Source organism: Arachis hypogaea, chromosome 7 (assembly GCF_003086295.3).
Source record: "Arachis hypogaea cultivar Tifrunner chromosome 7, arahy.Tifrunner.gnm2.J5K5, whole genome shotgun sequence".
In the NCBI taxonomy this organism is placed as follows: Eukaryota; Viridiplantae; Streptophyta; class Magnoliopsida; order Fabales; family Fabaceae; genus Arachis; species Arachis hypogaea.
The window spans coordinates 7,899,544-7,920,969 of record NC_092042.1 but is presented as its reverse complement, the minus strand read 5'-3'; the positions used below and the strand labels follow the sequence as shown (position 1 = coordinate 7,920,969).

At 32.9% G+C, this 21,426-nt stretch overlaps 3 protein-coding genes across 3 annotated transcripts; 2 read left to right on the top strand and 1 right to left on the bottom strand.

Moving 5' to 3' along the window:
• The first annotated feature begins 9,290 nt into the window (after positions 1–9,290).
• LOC112703941 (high mobility group B protein 2) lies at positions 9,291–11,713 on the top strand. Its single transcript, XM_025755552.3, has 7 exons — positions 9,291–9,550; positions 9,639–9,800; positions 10,313–10,400; positions 10,486–10,572; positions 10,873–10,932; positions 11,041–11,113; positions 11,453–11,713. Exons 1-6 carry the CDS (start codon positions 9,474–9,476, stop codon positions 11,074–11,076), a joined length of 510 nt encoding a protein of 169 aa, XP_025611337.1. The 5' UTR covers positions 9,291–9,473; the 3' UTR covers positions 11,077–11,113; positions 11,453–11,713.
• An 840-nt stretch (positions 11,714–12,553) lies between these two features.
• LOC112702300 (uroporphyrinogen decarboxylase) lies at positions 12,554–15,849 on the top strand. The gene is made up of 6 exons (XM_025753277.3): positions 12,554–12,923; positions 13,427–13,542; positions 13,926–14,036; positions 14,152–14,340; positions 14,811–14,936; positions 15,209–15,849. The coding sequence occupies exons 1-6, from the start codon at positions 12,788–12,790 to the stop codon at positions 15,722–15,724; spliced, it is 1,194 nt and encodes a 397-aa protein (XP_025609062.1). The 5' UTR covers positions 12,554–12,787; the 3' UTR covers positions 15,725–15,849.
• Positions 15,850–16,063: 214 nt separating this feature from the next.
• Positions 16,064–19,598, bottom strand: LOC112702301 (indole-3-glycerol phosphate synthase, chloroplastic). Its single transcript, XM_025753278.3, has 10 exons — positions 19,095–19,598; positions 18,374–18,637; positions 18,102–18,278; positions 17,742–17,816; positions 17,586–17,630; positions 17,343–17,507; positions 16,833–16,911; positions 16,645–16,727; positions 16,484–16,552; positions 16,064–16,379 (listed from the first exon to the last, which is right to left on the bottom strand). The coding sequence occupies exons 1-10, from the start codon at positions 19,227–19,229 to the stop codon at positions 16,293–16,295; spliced, it is 1,179 nt and encodes a 392-aa protein (XP_025609063.1). The 5' UTR covers positions 19,230–19,598; the 3' UTR covers positions 16,064–16,292.
• Positions 19,599–21,426: the final 1,828 nt, after the last annotated feature.

The following is a 21,426-nucleotide window of genomic DNA, read 5'->3' as shown; positions in this document are numbered from 1 at the left end:
TTCACCAAAGTCTATTCCTTCTTCTTGGTCATATCCTTGTGCCACAAGCCTTGCCTTGTTTCTTGCAATGCTGCCATCTTCTCCTAACTTGCTCTGAAATATCCACTTTGTGCCAGTCACTTTCTTTCCACTTGGCCTTGGAACCAAAGTCCACACTTGGTTCTTCTCAAACTCAATAAGCTCATCCTCCATTGCTTTAACCCAAGAAGAGTCACTAAAAGCTTCCTTGAGATTTTGAGGCTCTATTTGTGAGAGAAGAGCAATGTTTGATCCTTCATTTGCCTTTCTAGTGGATGACCGAGTTCTAACCCCTTGAGAGACGTTCCCAATGACAAATTTCTCTGGATAATTTTTCAAGAATCTCCATTCACGAGGTCTGGTGGACTTGGAGACAGATTCAGTTACCAAGAGATTCTGGGTACTGCTGGTTTCAAGATTTTCTTCAGATTCATGAGACAAAATGAAATTGTCTCTTAAATTTTCAGCAACAGCAGTTTCTGGTTCAACTTGAACAGAACTTCTATTTTCTTGATTTTGCACAGTTTCAACTTCCTTTTGAGCTTGATTTCCTGCATCACAATCTTCCAAAATGCTTTGCACCAAGTTAGTATCACAAAATGTAACATGTATGGACTCTTCAATAATTCTAGCATCTTGATGATAAACCCTATATGCTTTACTAGTTGTGGAATATCCTACAAACAAACACTCATATGCCTTTGGATCAAATTTACCAAAATTATCCTTGTTATTTAAAATAAAACATTTGCATCCAAAGATGTGTAAGTAGTATAAGTTTGGTGGGTAGCCTTTCCAAAGTTCATAAGGGGTTTTCATAAAAAATTTCCTTATGATTGTTCTATTCAAAATGTGGCAAGCCGTGTTAACTACTTCAGCCCAAAGGAATTTTGGAACATTACTCTCACAAAGCATAGCTCTTGTCATCTCTTGTATGCTTCTATTTCTTCTTTTCACAACACCATTTTGTTGTGGTGTCCTTGGACAAGAGAAGTTGTGAGATATTCCAAATTCTTCTCAAAAGGATTCAAATAAATTGTTTTTAAATTCAGTTCCATGATCACTTCTTATAGAAGAGATTTTTAAATCCTTTTCATTTTGAATTTTCTTGCAAAAAGGTTCAAGGCCGAAAATGCTTCATTTTTGTGTGCAAGAAATAAAACCCAACCAAACCTAGTATAGTCATCCATAATTACTAAACCATAGTCTTTACCACCTAGGCTTTAAGTTCTTGTTGGACCAAATAAATCAATGTGTAGCAACTCAAGTGGTCTTTTAGTAGAGATGTCTTCCTTTGGTTTAAAAGAACTTTTTGTTTGTTTTCCCATTTGGCAAGCATCACAAGTGATGTCTTTGTCAAACTTTATCAAAGGAAGACCTCTTACTAATTCTTTCTTTACAAGTTTGTTTATTTGAAACATACTTGCATGGCCCAATCTCTTGTGCCATAACTACTTTTCAGATTCTTTAGAGTGAAGACAAGCTACATTTTGATCCTTTAGTTCATCAAGAGTAAGTCCATACATATTATTAAAACGCTTGGCAACAAACATCACTTTATTTGTCTTTTCATTAACAACACAGCATTCAAGTCTTTTGAAAGTCACTAAATATCCTAAATCATACAGCTGACTAATACTCAAAAGATTGTGCTTCAAACCACATACCAAAAGTACATCATTAATGAAAGTAGATTGCTCATTACCTACTTTTCCAACAGCAATAATTTTACCTTTACCATCATCTCCAAAGGTCACAAAACCTCCATCATACTTATTTAGTTTGATGAAGTAAGTTGACCTTCCAGTCATGTGTCTTGAACATCCACTATCCATGTACCACATGTCCTTTTTGTTCTTGGATGCTAGGCAAATCTGCATGAAGAGTTTCAGGTAGCCTTAGGTATCCAAACTAATTTGGATCCTTTGAAGTTAATCCATCTTGGTTGCCCAAGTGCATTGAAATCACAAACAACATTGTAAACTTTGTTTCCTACAACTCTTTTTTCAATGAAACATTGTGCATATGAGTGACCAAATTTCTTGCAATTAACACAATGATTTTCTGATGTGTGTCGCTGAAATTTAGATGAGCTACCATGCTGAAAATGATTAAATGATTGAGATTTTCTAGTTTTTGGAATAGGTGCATTTCTTTTGACAAACTGATTTTTGTTATAATTATTCCTCTTTGCAAAAGCATTTTCACTAGAATTTTTGAAAACCTTTGGATTTTTCGAATATGAGGTTTTGTTGTAATTAATGGTGGTTTCTTGAAAGCAACCTCATTTTTCGAAAAGTATCCCAAACCTGGCCTGTTTGAAGTAGGTTCGGTTCTTGGTGAAGGTTCAGTTTCGCTTGTGTGAACTTCATCAAATTTCTCCTCAAGTGTGGAAACATACCCAATACCAGATTTGTTAGATGTGGTTTTTGTATTTGATGAAGAAGCCACAAACTTTATAGAGGAAATATTGGAAACTGCATCTTCCTTGGCTATGTAGCTTAAACCAGATTTTTCAAACAATGGTCTTTGACTTGCAAGTAATTTGTCCAAGTTACTAGAACCTTGAGCAAATTTTGCTAAGTCACCATTCATCCTTTTAATCATATCATTTAATCTTTCATTTTCAGCAATTAACTTATGAGAAGGATCCACAATGTGCTTTCCTTTTAATTTTTCATGTTCAAATTTTAGAAATCTGTTTTCTTCAATGATGTCCAACGCACATTCAGTTTCCTTCACTTTTTCTTTTAAAAAATCATTTTCAGCTCTTAACATATCTCTTTCAGATCTGCATTCATTGTATTTGTCAAGCAGTTTTGAGATGTTTAAAGTGAGATCATCAATAATAGCATGCAAGTCCTCAATGGTCAAATCATAATAATTTACCTCATCAAGATTGTTGTTTCCAGCCATGAAGCAGTCTTTGTCATCTCCTTCAGATTCTTCTTCTTCATTTGAGTCATTCTCAAGATCCTCCCAAGCTGTCATGAGTACTCTCTTCCTTTCCTTCTTTCCTTTGTTCTTCTTTTTGTGATTTGGACAATTTAGCTTGAAGTGTCCAGCCTCCTTGCAGTGATGGCACGTCACCTTGCTCAAGTCAAACTTGTGCTCCTTTGAACTTGAACCCTTGTATTTGTCCTTGTTCTTCATCATCCTTCTAAATCTCCTAGTAAAAAACAAAAGCTCATCATCTGAAATACCATCACTAGACTCACTCTCTTTCGGTTCTATCTGTGATTTGAGGGCTATTCCCTTTTTCTTTGAGTCTGTGTTTGTATGTGTGGCTTCATAGGCAAGAAGTTTTTCTCTCAGCTCATCATAGGTTGTGGGACTTATGTTGTTGCTCTCGGTTAGGACAGTGGCAGTGTTTTCCCATTCTTTTGTGAGGCTTCTAAGGAGTTTTCTCACCAAGATTTGTTCTGCATAGTTTGTACCCATAGTATCAAGGTTATTGATTATGATTGAGAATCTCTCAAATGCTTCATCAATGCTTTCTCCATCCTTCATGATAAACATCTCGTACTCTTTTCGCAGCATATCAATCCTCGTTTCTTTGACTTGTTTAGTGCCTTCGTATGTAACATGGAGTTTTTTCCAGATTTCTTTGGATGTCTAGCATCTAGACACCTTCCGGTACTCTTCAAAGCTGATAGCACAGTGAAGAAGATTGATTGCTTTAGCATTCAGCTCTATCTTCTTCTTATAATCTTTGTTCCATTCAGCTTCTTCTTTTGGAGTCACCACTCCATCAGCACTTATTTTTGTTGGGATCTTGGAACCGCTCACAACAATCTTCCATATGTTGTAGTCAGTGGATTGGATGAAGATCCTTATCCTTTCTTTCCAGTAGGAAGAGTTCTTCTCGTTGAAAAAAGGTGGCCGATTGTTTGACTGGCCTTCTTTGAGGGTGTAGACAACTGTGGTTGTGCCCAAGTTGTTCGCTATTGGATCTTTACTCCAAGCGGTTAAGCTTGATTATTGAGACCTTAGCTCTGATACCAATTGAAGGTTGTGGTAGGCTTAGAGAAGGGGGTTGAATCTATGCCTTCCTTTTAAGTTGCTGTTATAACCTTTTTAAATCAAAACTTTCAATTCTGATTTTGTTTGTTCTCAGCAGCAGAAATTTATGAGACAATTTATTTTTGTCTCATGAATATCAAAAAACAGAACATAGCAGAGAAGAGAAAAGCTAACACCAGCATATATCCTGGTTCGGTTGCCTTGTGCTATGCAACCTACGTCCAGTCTCCTCCACAACAATGGAGGAATTTCCACTATAGTTAAAAGTATTACATACACTATTTTCACATTCAAGTTCTAACCTAACTTGACATTGGCTATGCTAACACCTAACTATTCACTCTTAGTGCTAACCCAACTAAGAAAGGGATACCTAACATGTACAAGATACAAGACACTTAACCAACCTACAGAAATCAGAAAATAACTCTAGGCTTTTCTCTCAAGTGTATCACTCAGCCTTTTTTCACTCATGGCTTTTACTTGAACTTTCTCACAATGCCTTTTTTCACAAGAAATTACAGAAAGATAAACATAGAAAAGCACATTACAATCAGTAAAACATGAAGGAGATTGACTTAACCAACAACCTTTGTGCTATGCAAAAACTAGTTTAGCAAGCCTCTGATTCAGTTCTTCATACTGGCGGAATGCACCTTTGATTAGGTTACACTGTCCAGTTAGTTGAACTTTTTCAAAGAACACTTCTCAGAACAAAACCTCAATACTCTGGTTATCTCTCATTGGTTTTTGAATGAACAGCAAACCTCTTTTTTCTCCTTGCATGTTGCTTGGTTCTTCTTCCAAGGTCAACACGTTGAGTCTTGAGTTTCACCAACCCACATATTCACTTTTTCTCATTAAACCTTAGAGTAGAAACTTTGCTTCTAACTCCTTCATATTGGCCGAAAGCCATAAAGCAGCAACCACAAAAGTCTTCTAGTGGTCAACTTAATCTAAACCCTTGAAAACCAACTTGGCCCCCAAGACAAGTTTGAGACTGTGGATACACAGCAGAGAAGAACGGAAAACAACTTTCCTTTGTATCCCATTTCGGACTGAGCAGAGAGTTGGGAAAAAGAGAAGAAACTGAGTTGCATGTATGAGGAAATGGTTTGCCTTTGATATTTTCTTAAGCTTGATTTGACTTGAACTTGTTGATTTGACATTCTGTCTTTCAAGCTTAATTTCTCTTTCTTGCTTCTTTGGTGATTTGCTTAGGGAGAAAGCACTCTCTCTTTCTCTTTCTTACTTTTTCTGAAGCTCTGATTTGACTATGACAAAAGAGAGGAGAATGTTGCTTTGGTTGGAGCAAGATGGAGGGAATTGAAATTAAGCTGAATTTGGTTTGGGTATTCATTTGAGCAACCCATCTGACTTCTTTCTTTTCTTTTCTTTGGGCTTCTATTTTGTTTTCAGCCCATCATTCTTTGCTATTTGCTTTCATTCCATTTGGAATATGGAATTGGATTTTTGGCCTGCAACAATAAATAATTAGTAATATGCAAATATAATTAATCGACACTAATTATTTATTTTATCTAAAAATAATGTTTGTCATCACTAATTAATTTAGTTAATTTCTTAACTCAACAAGTTAGAATATGAATAAACAAGTATGCATATATAAACTTGTATTGTATATATTTTAATATGATAGTAATTAGTTGTCAAAATCTTTCTTCCTTTATCAAGAAACGGAAAACAGACACAATTTTAATATTTAACAATATTGAGATAGGAAAAAAAGAATAGAGTTAGAAGAATCAAGGTTTTTTGCGGTGTACAAAATAAAGGTAATTGCTTTAATTTTAACTATTTTCTGATTAAGTTCTGTTTTTTTAAATTAAAAATTTAATATCTTTATTTTTAAGCAGATGGTTGTGCTGTCTATGCCCACGGTAGTTTGTGAAAGCAAAATCGAATGATAGGTAGATAGTCGATCAAGTTTAATAAAAATGATTTAATAAGAGAGATGGAAGTTAAATAGAAGAAAGATCACTGTGATATCTATACGTAGCGAGATTTATGATACAAGTAAGAGTCTAAATGAAAAGATTGAGAATAGATGGAAGAAATTAAACAATACATTGCAAAAGAGAGGCGTTGTTTATTTCGATTTTGATAAATAATAACTTCTATCAGTAAATGGTATAAATGGTATAAATACAGTATATTCTGTGACTAAAATATTCTACATGATTTTAAAAATTGGATATTTTAAAACGAATTTTTTATTTTAATATGAAAAAATGAAGAGAATTTTATGTTAATGTTACAAAAAATAGAGTTTTATACTGTTATGGGACACTGCTCTGTGTAAGCACAATACACAGAACACGTATTATACTGACAATATGAAGACTGTGTATTTACAATACGCAGACTGTATATTATAATTTAATATTAAAATAATATAATACGCAGTGTGCGTATTGTAATTTAATATTAAAATAATACAATACGTAAGCATTGTCTTTATAAATTAAAAAAACATTAACCTGACAATTTACATTCTGTAAATTCTATAGTCCTCGTAATTTTGTAAAATACCATCACTTCTAATATTAAAAGACCAATTTTTATCCAATATCCAAAAAAATTAACCTTTTAAAACAGCTTCAGCACAAGATGGGGGAATGAAATTTCGGCACCATTCCCAAGGCCATTATTCATTATGTTATTCTTGTTTTGCTTGAGGAAGAGGTCATGAATCACTAGTCTACGGTACCAACCAGAACGTGATGTACCATCATAAGTCAGCCCATAAGTGTCTTCAGTAAACTCACAAGTCATATGTCAAATTTAAGAGAAAAATACTCTAATAAATGTCAAGCAAACAATGAACTGAGGGGTTTTGAGAAAGGAGGGAATGTGAACTGATGTCAATTTCCCTAATCTTTCAATATATACCTAATATAGACTGTGGTCTTTAGGTTTGGTCGCTAAAAAAAACATAACACAACAAGTATTTCAAAAGGAATATTTTTAATTTCTTAAAAAAATTGTGAAAAATAAAAAATGTAAGACTGTATTATTTAGAAATTGTTGGGAATGAAATTTGCAAATCAGTCATAAAAAACTATTGTACATAGCTTTTTATGAAACAAACTTGAGTCCCATCTTCGCATCATGTTTTTATACTAAATTAATAGAAAGACAAAAAGTGGTTTTGCCCCCTTAAATTTTGTTTACAGCGGGAAATGTTTCTAGTTCTCGCACTTTTTTTAAAAACAAATGAATTTAAATAATAACAATAACACAACAATAATAACGACTAAATCTTTTATATAATTTAATTTTAATAATATAAAATAATTTTATATATACATTAAATTACGTATTATTACGTCAATAAAAATAATTAATTTCAACAATTAAAATGTCTTTTAAAAAAAAACATAATTAAATATCGGTATAAAATAATTTATAAATATCATTATATTAAAATTGAACTCATCTTTATATTTAATAATATTAGATATTTAATATGAAAAAAATTTATATCTTCAAAGACACTAGAAAGTAGAATCAATAGCAAAACAAGCAAATTTAAGAACTTTAAACACTATTATATTATAATTATACTATGTATACACTAAAATCAGTTATCAAAGTCAACCATTAATATAAAGAATTAATTTTTACATACAAGTGATTTTGCTATACAAATTTTACAAGTCCTCTGATTGATATTAAGCTCAAACGTGTCTCTAACAGATTTTTAATTTTTGTAGGATTCCGTTTCCTTTTTCGAATTTCTTGTCTTCTCTTTTTCCTTCTTCATTTACGTGCTTTTCTCTCTGTTTTCTTTCTTCATTATTCTCGATTTCCATTATTTTTTGACATAAAACTCTAAAATTGTTTTTTAAGTGTTTCATCTTCATCGTCGTATTTCTCCTCGTTCTTCTTTTGATTTTGCAACATTATGTATTTTTCTTCTTTGTTTGATTTTTTTCTCCAAAAAAAAATTATGAGAATATGAAATAAGAAAATGAAGAAGAAGAAGCAGCAAAAGATGAGGAGGAGAAAGAGAAAGAGTTCTGAATTATGCATAAGGTGTACTTTAACGAATTTTGGGTGTATTTCTTAAATCTTTTGGGTATATTTTTGTAATCCTTTGGGTGTATTTCTGTAATCCTTTGGGTGTATTTCTATAATCGTTTGGGTGAATTCCTGTAACTATTTTGGTGTATTTCTGTAATCGTTTGGGTGTATTTCTATAATCGTTTGAGTGTATTTCTGTAATCGTTTGGGTGTATTTCTATAATCGTTTGGGTGTATTTCTGAATTTCCATTATCTTCAAAACGATTTCAAAGCTTAATTTCAGAAACTATGAAAATCGAAAAAAATAAAGCAAGAATACCAGTGATAAACGCAGGTAAAACAACGAATGAAAAGACGAAGAGAGAACGCACGAAGGAGATCGAACAAATTTGGCAAAGAAACTCATTTTCATGGAGGAAGAAGAAGAAGAGTCGTTCATAATACATGGTGAGTAGCGCGCTTTGGAAACAGAAAGTGATTGAATAACGTGCGTATATTTACTCTTGAATGTGGGAGTAATGCGCGTGTTTTTGTTGGGCTTGTGCCAACTTGTAAGACTTGTAAGTCAAAAAGACTTATATATGTAATATACTTCTAATATAAAATACATACTGAAATATAAATATATATTAAAAATAAATTAAATCACACATATGTTTATCTATAAATATATTAATAACTAATTTTAATAACTAATTTTAATGTACAAATAATATTTTCTATTACACTAATACTAATATTACTATTTTGTTGGCTCTTTTTTCGGATTCTGATATATTTTCTCATTATTATATGTCAATAGATATACTAGTACCAATACATTTATGATACATGTATTAATAAAAAAAATTAATTTTAACTTTTCTTCATTTGATTAATAAAATCGATACACGTGTGATAATTTAATTAGAAGAATAGTAAAAGAGACATCAAATTGTGATAGATAATCTTATTCTTTTTCCAATCGACCACCTATATTATGAGCTTATTATCAAACAGAATATTTTATAATCTTAGAATCTAAATTATTTATCATCATATTAACTAATTTAAAGTTGTAAAGACTCTATTAAAGATTAAAAAAAAGGGTAAAATGTTTGGTTAAAAATGTAAATTTTAGTTAAAAAAAGAAAGAAAGAAATTTACAAAGTACGGAGGAGAATGCGCGCTACTTTCCCACCAAAGCTCGAAACTGTTGAGTGCTCTTCGCTACTGAGTTCGCAGTGCCCCAAAAAATAAAGCAACTTCATTTTCAATTTCAAAGCACACCCCATTTTTCAGCATCAAATCCTGATAACGATGACAGCCTCAAGTTCGAACCTTTCACTTCCCACACCAACAACGAACTATTGCATGTAGTGCTACAAACAAAGCTTCTTCATCCATGGCAGCAAGACCAAGAGCAAGGAAAAGGGTATTTCCCCTTCTACGAGCTCCAGATGGAAGCGCCTTTCAGAAATGGTATTCGATCATTGCATGCAAACAAATCTTTCTATGTCCCTATTTTCTTTTTTTTTTTCCTTCCCTAATTTTATTTATTTTTGTGTAGTGGTACGTGTGGGGTTTCTGTGGCGATTGCATTGGCTGATATTCATGATTGTGAGCACAAGATGGAGCCTAAGAGGTTTAGAGGAATGGTTGAAACTAAATCACTTCCCGAATCCAAGCCACGTTTTTTTGATCAGCCTCGTTCTGCTTTCCGTTTGTTTATGTAACTTTCTCCCTCTCTTACCCTCAAGTGTTCATGATCTTATATTTTGTTTGACCCCATGTTTGTTTAGTGGAGTATCAATGAACTTTCAATTACGTTCTGGTGCCATGTTTGTGCTTTAACATCTTTAAAGTTTAATTTTTTGAGTGTAAACATGGGGTAAGGTATTTGACTGATCCACATGAATGGTTTTATATGTTAAGTTTAGTTTTTTGAATGTAAACATGATTTATGATAGGATAGTAAATCACCATTTGATTCATATAGCTAAGCGATGTAGTTTTATGAGGTTTTGTTGTTATAGATGTGATTCATGTTCAAACATGTTGTCAATTAAGGTTTTGCTTTATGTAGCCGTGTTCTTTCCATTTAAAAATATGATGTAGATTTAAAATAATTCTGTTTCTTTTTTTATGTTGAATAACTACAATCTTTGTTTGCGATTGAAATGGGGTTTTCATGTTTGGTTTGTGGTAAAATTCATGTTCATATTGATTAGCTTTCTTTGCCAGGGAACAATTTGCGGAGAATCATCAACTAAACAATTTGCTTATGGTTGAAAGGATGGGGTTTGAGAAGTGGAAAAGCATGAATGACTCGGTAAAACCTTTCGGCCTTCTAATATCTTTGACATGAAGTTTGTGTTTCCTTTGAAGCATGATTTCCTTTTTTTTTTTCTTTTCAGGAGAAATTTCCATATGTATTTCATGCTAGAGTAGTGGACGGTTACTACAAAGATACTTTGAGGAAGGAGGCTGAAGAGATCATAAAGGTAACAGAAAAATCTGATACACCAAAATAGTCTTTTCATATTTGTTAGTATTGAAACTTATTTCCTCTGTTCTTGCTTAATGGTTTTGGGATCCTGAGAATTCATTGAAGTTAAGACCACTTTTGCAGTTTCACTTAGGAATTTCTGAATTTGTTATGCTTAAACTATCACATTGAACAAAATTTTCCATTGTCGATCATGATCCTCAAACGGTTTTGTTATACTCAAGTTTAATTGATGGTGTTCGTTTGTTTGAGTTCAAGATTCACACTCTATCCATGACAAGATGAAACGGTGCAGGTGGATGATGAGGCTGAATCAGCATTGGTTGAGAATCTTGAGAACAACGATGGCGATAAGGTTTGCCTTCTTATAAGTCATGATGGATTCCATTTTCCACTGTCAAGTTGTGCAGTTAGTTTTATATGAACATCATTTTCAGTCATGATTTGTTCGCATGGTTTGCAGGCCAAAGGAAAAGTCACATTTATAGACTCTGATTAGGAGAATTAAGATGATGAATGACTGTTTTGTGAATATGGTACTTAACTTTCTTCCATTCTCCTTGTATCTGTTTTCTTTTTTTTTTTTCTGCTTAATTCTTATTCAACTTGTCAATTTCTTTTTGGTACAATTCGACTTGCATTTAACCCTGAATTTCAATGCTATTGTGTCTATTAAAACCTTTTATTCCCCTTTCTAATGTCTGCATGTTTACATGTCCATTGAACAATAATTTCCTAGGCGAATTACATGAACTACTTAAACTTTGTGTATTGAGATCATTGTGAATATATAAGGATCATAGTATTAGCAATGATGGAAAATTTTAGTTACTTCCAATTTCTAAGCTATTTTTATTTATTTGTCTGTTGTACAGAAACCATATTGGTATGGAATTTTGTACCAATGAAGATCTTATTTGCATCATGGAGCTTGAAGAATACAATCTCTCTTGGTTTTTTGCTGATATGTAATTTAAGATAAAGAGTGATGGTTTTCATCAATCCATATATATTTTGGTCAAATGTTGGTCCATAGCAATTAGCCACTAGCCAATGTAAATGTCTTCTATTGTAATGAGATCAAATCACTTAATATGAAATGAATATAATGCTTTTGATGTTGCTAGATGAAAAAAGTTGAGGTTGCATGTTTATATTGTGCACAACATCTTTTATGACTGAAGCTTGAAAGAGGACTTTCTAGAAAATGTAGATGTCTGTTCCTGCTTTTTCACAAAAAGTGATGAATAAAAATAAAACTATAGAGATTCTTATCCCTTAAAAAAAAATTAAACTTTTATAAATAAAAAAAAAAAATCAAGTAAACTTGGTTAAAGGGAAACCTGACCTTAGATTAAGAACTTCACCACCAGCAAGAGTTATTTATAGTAAGCTTATCCAATGTTGACTGGCTTGTTTAGGGCATCATGAAGAGTATTCAATGATAGGTGTTTGAATGTTTGCAAGTCATAGCAGGAAAATAATGTAACTACTAAATAATATAGTACTTAGCTTCCTATATAGTATATAGGATAAATTACACTCACAAAGTTTACTAAAATTACACACCATTATTTTATTTGACTAGTATATTAATATAACTAACAGATTTTTATACTTGTAGTTTTCCCTTGTGTATTACTATTTTTTATTTTATTGTTTTCTATAATTGCAAAATTTGCAATGACAAAAATGCCATTCATTAACTTTAAAAGAAAATGAGTTTTTATGATTGTTTTTCCCTCTTTATGATTTCTCTTTCCATAGAGAGATTGTGGAGATTAAAAATGACTTTCTTACAACTTATTTTGAATGCTATTACAACTCAATTATGTAATAGACAGAAAATGAGTATATATTAACAAATAGAAAATTATTATGTGTAATTTAATAATTTATCCTAGAATTAAAAAAACAGAGAGAGAAAAAAAAAAACCTTCCTATACAGTATATACTATCACCTATCGGAAAAGCAAGAGTTAGAAATTTTTTTAAACGTAAGAATATAATTCAGTATCAATTGATAGTAATATTTATGTTTGTGGAGGAGTAGGGTAGGGAGTGCTGACATGGCGAAAGTCAATGTCTAGTGGATTCTTGCAAGGATCAGATCAGGTTCTTGATTGATTTCCCCTTTTTGTTATCTCTCTTTCCCTTTGGTTTTGGCCAACCAAAAGGGACACCCAACACTTCAATCTTCAGCTTCAGCCATGTCCAGCATCAACACCACTTTCACCTCCACCATACTCACTCCCAATATTCCTTCCTCCACCCCCAGAAGAACTACTTCTTCAAGTTCCAATTTTTCCTTCAAATCTAGACACCCAATTACTTGCTCCATTGGAGGTAATCTTCCCTTTCTCTATATCACTCGTCCCTCAATTGTTCTTTTTTTTTTTTTAATCCAACATTGAAATTGTGTTAGCTTTAGAAGTGTAGGTTTGTGAATTATGCTTGTGTTCTCGCAGAATTGTTTTTTTTTTTTCTCCTTTTTGTGCTTTTCACCTGTTCGACCTAATGCCAGCTTATTTGTAGAATACTGGAAAGTTAATGATTTTGGTTTTTAAGCATGTCATTTTTGCAGCTTTTTAGGGTAATTTTTCTGTAGAATTATCCTGCCGAAAGATAGAAGATTTGTAGTTTAAACAGCTCGGAACTCTAGTTGACAGATTTTGTTAATCCTATAAAATGCATTCATCCAACATTTCACAATGCTGACACCATGTTTCTTAGTTTCCAACAGTCCATAGCAGAAGTCTTGATTTTGTATTGATGTCTTCCATAGAGAATTTAAGTGATTTTTGAGTTTGTCTGGAATCTGAATTCTTGAAAATTACATGTCAGAGCAGTTGCTGAAGCGAAGGCCACAGCTGCTGCTGAACCACTTTTGCTTAATGCAGTTCGTGGAGAAGATGTTGAGAGGCCCCCGGTTTGGCTCATGAGGCAAGCAGGGAGGTACATGAAGGCAGGTTTATGCAGTTAATGGTTCTGTTTGCATTATAGTTTTCGGCATTTGGGAATTCATACAATGAGAACAACTCAATTGTAATTTGCAAAGATTTGTCTTTAGAATTTGATGTTTCAAATTTTCCTACTTTCTTTGTCACGTGCAAATTTAAATGTCAATATGTCCTTCAAGTACAAAATTTGCAGTTGCATCAATAGAGTTATCGGTTCATGTTGGTTTTCATCCTGCATGAACTGTTGTTTGTGAGTTTAGGTACTGATATTTTGCTTTTAGATTCTTGTGGCTTGCAACGTAGTTGACTGTATTATGCACAATTCACTGCAATTTGAGTTTTCTTCTTCACTGAAAATACTTCTAATTTACTGAACTTTATTAAACAGAGTTACCAAATCATCTGTGAGAAATATCCCTCATTTCGCGAAAGATCTGAAAATGTTGATCTTGTAGTGGAAATTTCATTGCAACCATGGAATGTTTTCAAGCCTGATGGGGTAAGATAACTCTCTTAATGCTCATTTCTATATTTATTTATACCATTCTGTTATGATTTTCATTTCATCATCATTCAATAGCAATAATAGTTTGCTTCGTCTGATTGTGTGACAGGTGATTTTATTCTCGGATATTCTTACCCCACTTTCCGGAATGAACATACCCTTTGATATTGTGAAGGGTAAGGGTCCTATCATATTTGATCCGATTCGCTCAGCCGCACAGGTTGATCAAGTGAGAGAATTTGTTCCTGAAGATTCAGTTCCTTATGTTGGTGAAGCACTTACAATTTTGAGGAAAGAGGTATCTCACTGGTCCCATTCCCGTTTAAGAGTTTCCACGTATTTGCTTTTGTTCATTCAGGCTGATTTTCTTTATCACTGTCATCATTTCAGTACAGTCAAACACAAAGGAGAGGAAATTATTTGTCTATTAAAATTTATTATATGACACATGGCGTTCTTTAATCCAAATAGGCAACCTTATTTTGTGGGCAAGGCTTAGTTGTTGTTGTGAAGTCTAGCTGTGTATTACTGTATTATGGATGGATACTGACTGTGTAGCATTGGTGGAAGGTTGTAATGACGTGAAAATCGCGATTAATGTCATATGTCATTAGATACCCAAATAAGTGTATAATTTTGAGAACTCATCAACCTATTTAGCTCTAGAATGTTGCTTTTAAGATAATTTGGTTGATATTTATGTCTCATGGTACAAAACTATTTTTTCTCTGCCCTTATTGAATATCGAAAGCTGTATGATGATTGCAGGTGGATAATAAAGCAGCGGTTCTTGGTTTTGTTGGGGCTCCGTTCACCCTCGCATCATATGTGGTTGAAGGAGGCTCATCGAAACACTTCTCAAAAATAAAGAGATTAGCTTTCTCCGAACCCAAGGTAAACACATTCTTGTTGGCCTATCAGTAGTTACTTGGACATGATGCTAGAAGTCTTCAGCTCTATTGCGAATCTAAGACTTAAGCTTGATCCTATTCATATAAAGTGAAACATAAACAGAAAATAAGATTTTATTATTTTTACTTTTTTTTTTCCTTTAAAAAATTTTGAAAACATAACATTGAAAGTGAAAATAGGAAACAAAAACAAAACCAAATATGTAGTTTGCTTGTAAGTTCCATGCCTTTAATCGAACCATGATCCTTCCGCAGGTCCTCCATTCATTACTACAGAAATTCACATCATCAATGGCAAGATATGTTCAATACCAAGCTGACAACGGTGCTCAAGCGGTTCAAATCTTCGACTCATGGGCCACAGAATTGAGTCCAGTCGATTTCGAAGAATTCAGCTTACCGTACTTGAAGCAGATCGTAGATACTGTGAAGAAAACTCATCCAGAACTACCTATAATCCTCTATGCGAGCGGTTCAGGGGGTTTGCTTGAGAGGCTAGCATTGACAGGTGTCGACGTAGTTAGTTTGGATTGGACAGTGGACATGGCCGAGGGACGAAAAAGGTTGGGTCCAAACATGGCAGTGCAGGGGAATGTGGATCCTGGTGTTCTTTTTGGTTCAAAAGAGTTCATCACTGAGAGAATAAATGATACTGTGAGAAAAGCAGGTAGAGGGAAGCATATCTTGAATCTTGGTCATGGAATTGTTGTAGGAACTCCTGAGGAGAATGTAGCACATTTTTTTGAGGTTGCCAAGGGAATCAGATACTAGGGCTAGTAGCTTTTGTAGATTCATTCTTCTCACTTAGTTTATTTATTTGAGTCCTTATTAGTATTTGTGACAAATTTATATATCATGTATTTATAAAGTGCCATGTCTCATGGTTGAGCTTTAAATCTCTGAATCTCGGAATGAATTTAGAAAATGTGATACTTCAAGTGAGCAAAGGGAAGTAGAATCAAACTAGAATGTACCTAAACTTGTAACTTATGTTATTCTACTAGTTATTCACATTGATTTGCTATGATCAATTAATCACATGCAAACAGAATTCTTATAATGAAAGAACCAATAATTCTTCACATTTACAACACAGCCACAAGAATAAGATTAAGGAACAATGGAGCATGCTAAGACTTTATGTAGATTGAATAAATCCAATGGGACAAAACCATATGTTTGGTTGAGAAGCATCTTTAGATATACATTAATTTATTTTGGCATAAGTTTACTACTAATAAGAGTTTGATAATTTAATACAATAAAAGGTAGAGATGAGCAGATCAAGGACTCTATCAAAATCTGTTGACTCAAATATCTCAAGAAATGTTTGGTCAATTCAACTGAGAGATATATCTTTGCCAAAGAGGTTGGTGATTCCCTTCCTAGGATCGTTTTGTTTCACAATAGACTCTCCAACCAATACCTGCATAAAAGTAAAATTGGCACATTAACATTATATGATACAATTGGTTACAAAAATTTAAGTCAAAATCACTTTTATGTACATATTAAACTTGCAATACTTACAGCTTTAACACCTGCTTCTTGCACATATGCAATATCATTTGGTGTGAAAAGACCAGATTCTCCTACCATCTGAAGAAGCCATAAAACCATTAGCAGGGTTAAGAAGATTCAGATAACATCACTTTAATGTAACTGCAATTAAAACAGAAAAGGCTACTTACAATTATGTTTCTCTCACGGACTATCTTGCCTCGCTCTCCTTCGAGAAGTTTCTTCGTATTGGCAATATCCACCTCGAATGTTTCTGCAAGCCAATAAAGGTAAATCAATCATTGATGATCCTAGCCTCAAAGTTTAGATATATTCACAAATTGACCAAAAAGGATGAAAGACAAATAGTAACGCCTACCAAGATTCCGATTGTTGATGCCAATAAGCTCAATCCCCTCTATGCCAAGAACACGATCAAATTCCTTCTCGTCATGCACCTAGAAGAAAACAATCATAAGATTTTCAAAATAAGAGAAGGTTTCTTTCCTCCAAGCCATCACGAAATAAAACGTTCGGTACACAGTTGACCTATGACTATGAGGTAATAACAAACAAGAATATGCCAAACAGATTGAGTATCACATTCATGAAACCTTTTATAGCAATTCATGGTTTCAGCCTAAATACCCCACACAACAATCAAATTCTTGTCTTAAAGAAAGAAATCATTACGTTAATGAATTAAATTTGTATATATGCACTATTCACACCTCAACTCATATCAGGTCCACATAAAAGACAAGTTTACACTATATAATATGATTGAATTCAAAATTAACATCATATATCAGGTAAATCACAAAAGGGTCCACTAGCGTTTGATGTTATATGAAATTAAGGGAACAAAACAAAGAAACACAACCGGTACCTCAACAAGTGCTGCCAGTCCAAGTATTTTGCATATCTTAATCATGTATTTTATGTCAAGATCAGGCAAAACAGCAGCAATTAGAAGCACTGCATCTGCACCTTTGATTCGAGCATAATAGAGTTGCCATGCATCTATGATGAACTCTTTGCACAACAAAGGACACTGCAAATTTTTTTTAAGAGTCAATAACATGGCCTACATAAAGCACGAAACCACAGTAACGCAATTCAGAAAGCAAACCTTTACTCCAGCCTTTCTTATTAGCTCAAGGTTTTCAAAGCTTCCCTGAATCAATAAACCAGGATCAATAGTTTTTATTTAGCATTGGAATAAGACCAATTTCTCACTTGACCAAATATTATAGAGTTTCTAACAAATTTCAAGTTAGTTGTTTACCTTAAAATACTTTTGATCTGTCAGAACACTTAGACATGCCGCTCCACCTCTCTCGTAAGCTTCAGCAATTTCAACCTATAAGATCAGCAATCAAGAGCATATATCATGAGGGATGAAACAACTCATTTTAGTGGTCATGACACAGGGATAAAATCAATTCATAGTGTATGAGGGAAGCAAAAAGCTTAAGATGTTTGAATGAAGAGATTGGTACAGCATGAAATCATTTAAGACCTATCACTGCAAACATGACTCAAATCAAGCACCTATGATGTAACAAGTCCAAAGCTGTTACAAAGAAACAAGAAATATAACAATTCTAGCAATAAAAACAATAGCAGAAAAACAAAATGAACTTACTGGATCAAAGTTCTCTCTCAAGAGACCTCTACTTGGTGAAGCCTTCTTCACTTCAGCTATCAATCCCGGAAGTCTAGTTCGCTCATGTGCCGCCCTCAAAGCACCAATAAAATCCCGCACAGGAGGAGCATTTTCAAGGTCCTTCTTCAGAGAAATGAGGGGTTTTCTTTCTTTAAGCTGAAAATCAAATATTACTCAGCATTAAAGCAGTTTTTTCCAGAATATACATATATACAGAAAAACCGAGAATAAAGCAAATCAACCATCAGTACCTGTGAAACTTCTACATCCTTGTTCCACACAATCTCTTCCAAAATGTTACGGGGCGTATTGCCCTCATTCTGCAATCGGAACTCGAAGGGTCCTACGTAATGCAAAGGGGGTCCTGTTGGTGGTCTCCTCCTTATCCTGATACCCTGGCTAGCAGCAACTTCATCTTGGAACATTCCCACTTCCCACTCCTTCACTTTCAGTGCCTCTACCACAGATTCAGCAGAGCTTGCAGCAATTGTAGCCGAACCCTCAGTAGACTCCACCTAATCAAACCATCCACAGAACCAAATGATTAAAAAAACTGATCAGGGTTCCTCCAAAATTGAAAAAAGTGTTCTGCACTCTGCATTCCAATTGAACCCAAGTTCTACTTCTATAACACATATTAACATTCACAGCATATTAAGGCTAATTATTACAATCAGTTTCATCATTTGGACTAGTCAAATTCATGTGGTTGCAATTGATTTATTCCAATGGTTCTAATCTAAACTTATCCTAATCAGTGAACCACAAGAAATCCAACTTAAGAGACAATAACACATGATAAAATCAACTGGGATTCCTCATAAGTACAAGATTCTGCAATTCATCCACCAATTGAACCCAAATCCAAAATGAAAAACCAACATACCCACAAATTTAAGAGATACCCATATCAATGCACAACAAAACCCCAACAAAAGATATAAAATTTATGGTAATAATAAAAAAAATCACCTGAGCACGGACAGAGAAAGTGAAAAACGGGTTTCTTCTAGAAACATTCACTTGGGTCGAGGTAATCCAACTTCTAGGTCTGGAAGATGATGAAAAGGCCTGAAAGGGTACCTTGAGGGAGGTCAAACCTTCCATCTTGAAGCAGCAACAAAAGATTAAAGCTTTGAAGAGGGTGTGTTACAAAAACAAACCTTGGACTACAAACGTAAGAGGGAAGAACAAGTTTTTTGATTTTGGGATGTGTGGTTTTTATATATGTGGCATGTAACACGTGCGGCTCAGGCTTCTTTTCCGATGACAGAATCTGTTGTTGATTTGTGTTTTCTGGCTGATACATGATTTAGTTGGGGATTCTGGATTTTGAACATGAGGGGAAAATGGTGCCAGAAAAAGAAAACTCATAAATTGTAATAAATCAATTTATTAATATTATTTTATTTTATTTATTAGATATTCATATGTATCTGACTATCTGTGCCGTTGTGTGTTACCAGTTGTCAACATAGTGATATAAAAAAAAGGGTATACATTAAAGTTTGTAGATCTTTTAATTAAAAATTGTTTAACTAATTATAGTAAAAAATTAAGAGAAATTCTAGCTGATTTTTTTTTTTACTTTTCAATCAGCACTAGTAAATTCCTTTCTTTTTACATTAAAAATGTTAATATCTTATTATTTTCTAAAAATATAGTAATAAACAAAACTGTTAATAAAATATAAGATAAGAATTTAAATTTAATATAAAATAATTTTATATGTGCATTCAATTACATAATATTATATTAATAAAAATAATTATTTTTTATATTAATTACATAAATAATTATTAAAAACGATGTAATTGAATGACTATAATAAATATTTTAAGATATTAAAATCAAACTCATAAGGTAATTACTATTTCTTTTACTTAGAATAATTATCATTTTTTAATTAAAGATAAGCTAATTTGTATATTACGAAAGAAAATACAAGAAGGATTATAAAAGATATAAGTAGCAAGAAAATGAGATTTTTTTAAAATATCGTCTAAAAGATTTACAATAATTTTTAACTGGGAGAGACTGCATAAATTAAATAAATAACACTAAAAAAAGAAAACCATAAAATTAAATTATCTAAATTATTCTAAATAACCTTTCAAGTCAAAGGTTCGATTAGGCTTTTTCCAAAATCATTATGTTCATCTTGATTGTCTTCTTCTTCATCAAAGATTAGTTTTCGAATCACATTATTCATGAGAGGAGTTGTTAAAAAAATTCCATTTTATAGATATAAAAAAAGCTAATAGCATTAACATACAAAAAACTAGACATTATAGAACAAGACAAAAAAAAAAAAAAGACATTGTAGAACTATATCATTGGCAACAATTACTCCACCAAAAGGGGACACCACAAATCTAAAGGCACAATCATCTTGAGAGGAATGTTCTGTTACATTGTAGAAAGAAACTTTTGCCAATGAGAGAAAGTTACAGTTTCCTAATAGTGTATAACTATATCAGAAAAATAATAAAATCTGGATGCATTATTTGTTGGGCCTATTACTAACATATTGTTCACATACAATGGTAGAATAATAAGATCATTATAACCAGATTTCTTGTAATAGATTCAATTTTCTAAACCTGATTTGTTGTAACTTGTAATCAAGACTAAAATAAAGAAATCAAATCTTTTGTACTAACACTTTAATGCTAGTGTTAAGCCATCAAGGGGTTTGGTTAAAAAAAAAAAACATTGATTTGCACTTTGCAGGTTAAATTAAAATTTGTGGTATTCAATTTTATAATAACTATCACTGATTTTTTAAAATTCCTGACTTTCTGTTAAAAACTTCTACTCTGTTATTTTTCTAGAGATGAAAATTGAAAACCTCATGTCATGTAAACTATGCTATGCAAGTCAGATGAGATATATATGGTTGATATAATTGTTAAAAAACTAAAATAATAACGATTGTTCTGTAATTAATCTAGAAAAATAGTTTAAATTTTGTACTAATAAGTAGAAAGAAGTATTGTTGAGTTACAATTAGTTTTAGTTTGATAATATGATGACAAACATTATTATTGGGTTAAAATCTAAAAGTGTGCTATTGGTTTATGAGTATTACAAGCCTAATATATTCATCTCAGCCCACATCATGAAGGTTCAGTGAATACTCCACAATGTTCAAATCAAAGCTTCAATCCAATGGTGATGGAGAATACAAAATTCAGAATCACTATACCAAGAAAGATGGTTCAGCATTGCATGGTTTGACTAAGAAAGCAACAAAAGGGACAGTTGGCAACATTATGGAGAACAAGAGACAACAAACACAAGG

Coding starts and splice junctions, on each gene's coding strand:
- LOC112703941 (XM_025755552.3), top strand. CDS start 9,474: ATGGCAGCAAGACCAAGAGCAAGGAAAAGGGTATTTCCCCTTCTACGA. Junction 9,551..9,638: donor GGAAGCGCCTTTCAGAAATG/GTATTCGATCAT, acceptor ATTTTTGTGTAG/TGGTACGTGTGGGGTTTCTG. Junction 10,573..10,872: donor AGGCTGAAGAGATCATAAAG/GTAACAGAAAAA, acceptor GAAACGGTGCAG/GTGGATGATGAGGCTGAATC.
- LOC112702300 (XM_025753277.3), top strand. CDS start 12,788: ATGTCCAGCATCAACACCACTTTCACCTCCACCATACTCACTCCCAAT. Junction 13,543..13,925: donor AAGCAGGGAGGTACATGAAG/GCAGGTTTATGC, acceptor TTTATTAAACAG/AGTTACCAAATCATCTGTGA. Junction 14,037..14,151: donor ATGTTTTCAAGCCTGATGGG/GTAAGATAACTC, acceptor ATTGTGTGACAG/GTGATTTTATTCTCGGATAT.
- LOC112702301 (XM_025753278.3), bottom strand. CDS start 19,229: ATGGAAGGTTTGACCTCCCTCAAGGTACCCTTTCAGGCCTTTTCATCA. Junction 18,638..19,094: donor CTTTCTCTGTCCGTGCTCAG/GTGATTTTTTTT, acceptor TGGTTTGATTAG/GTGGAGTCTACTGAGGGTTC. Junction 17,631..17,741: donor CAGATCAAAAGTATTTTAAG/GTAAACAACTAA, acceptor TTATTGATTCAG/GGAAGCTTTGAAAACCTTGA.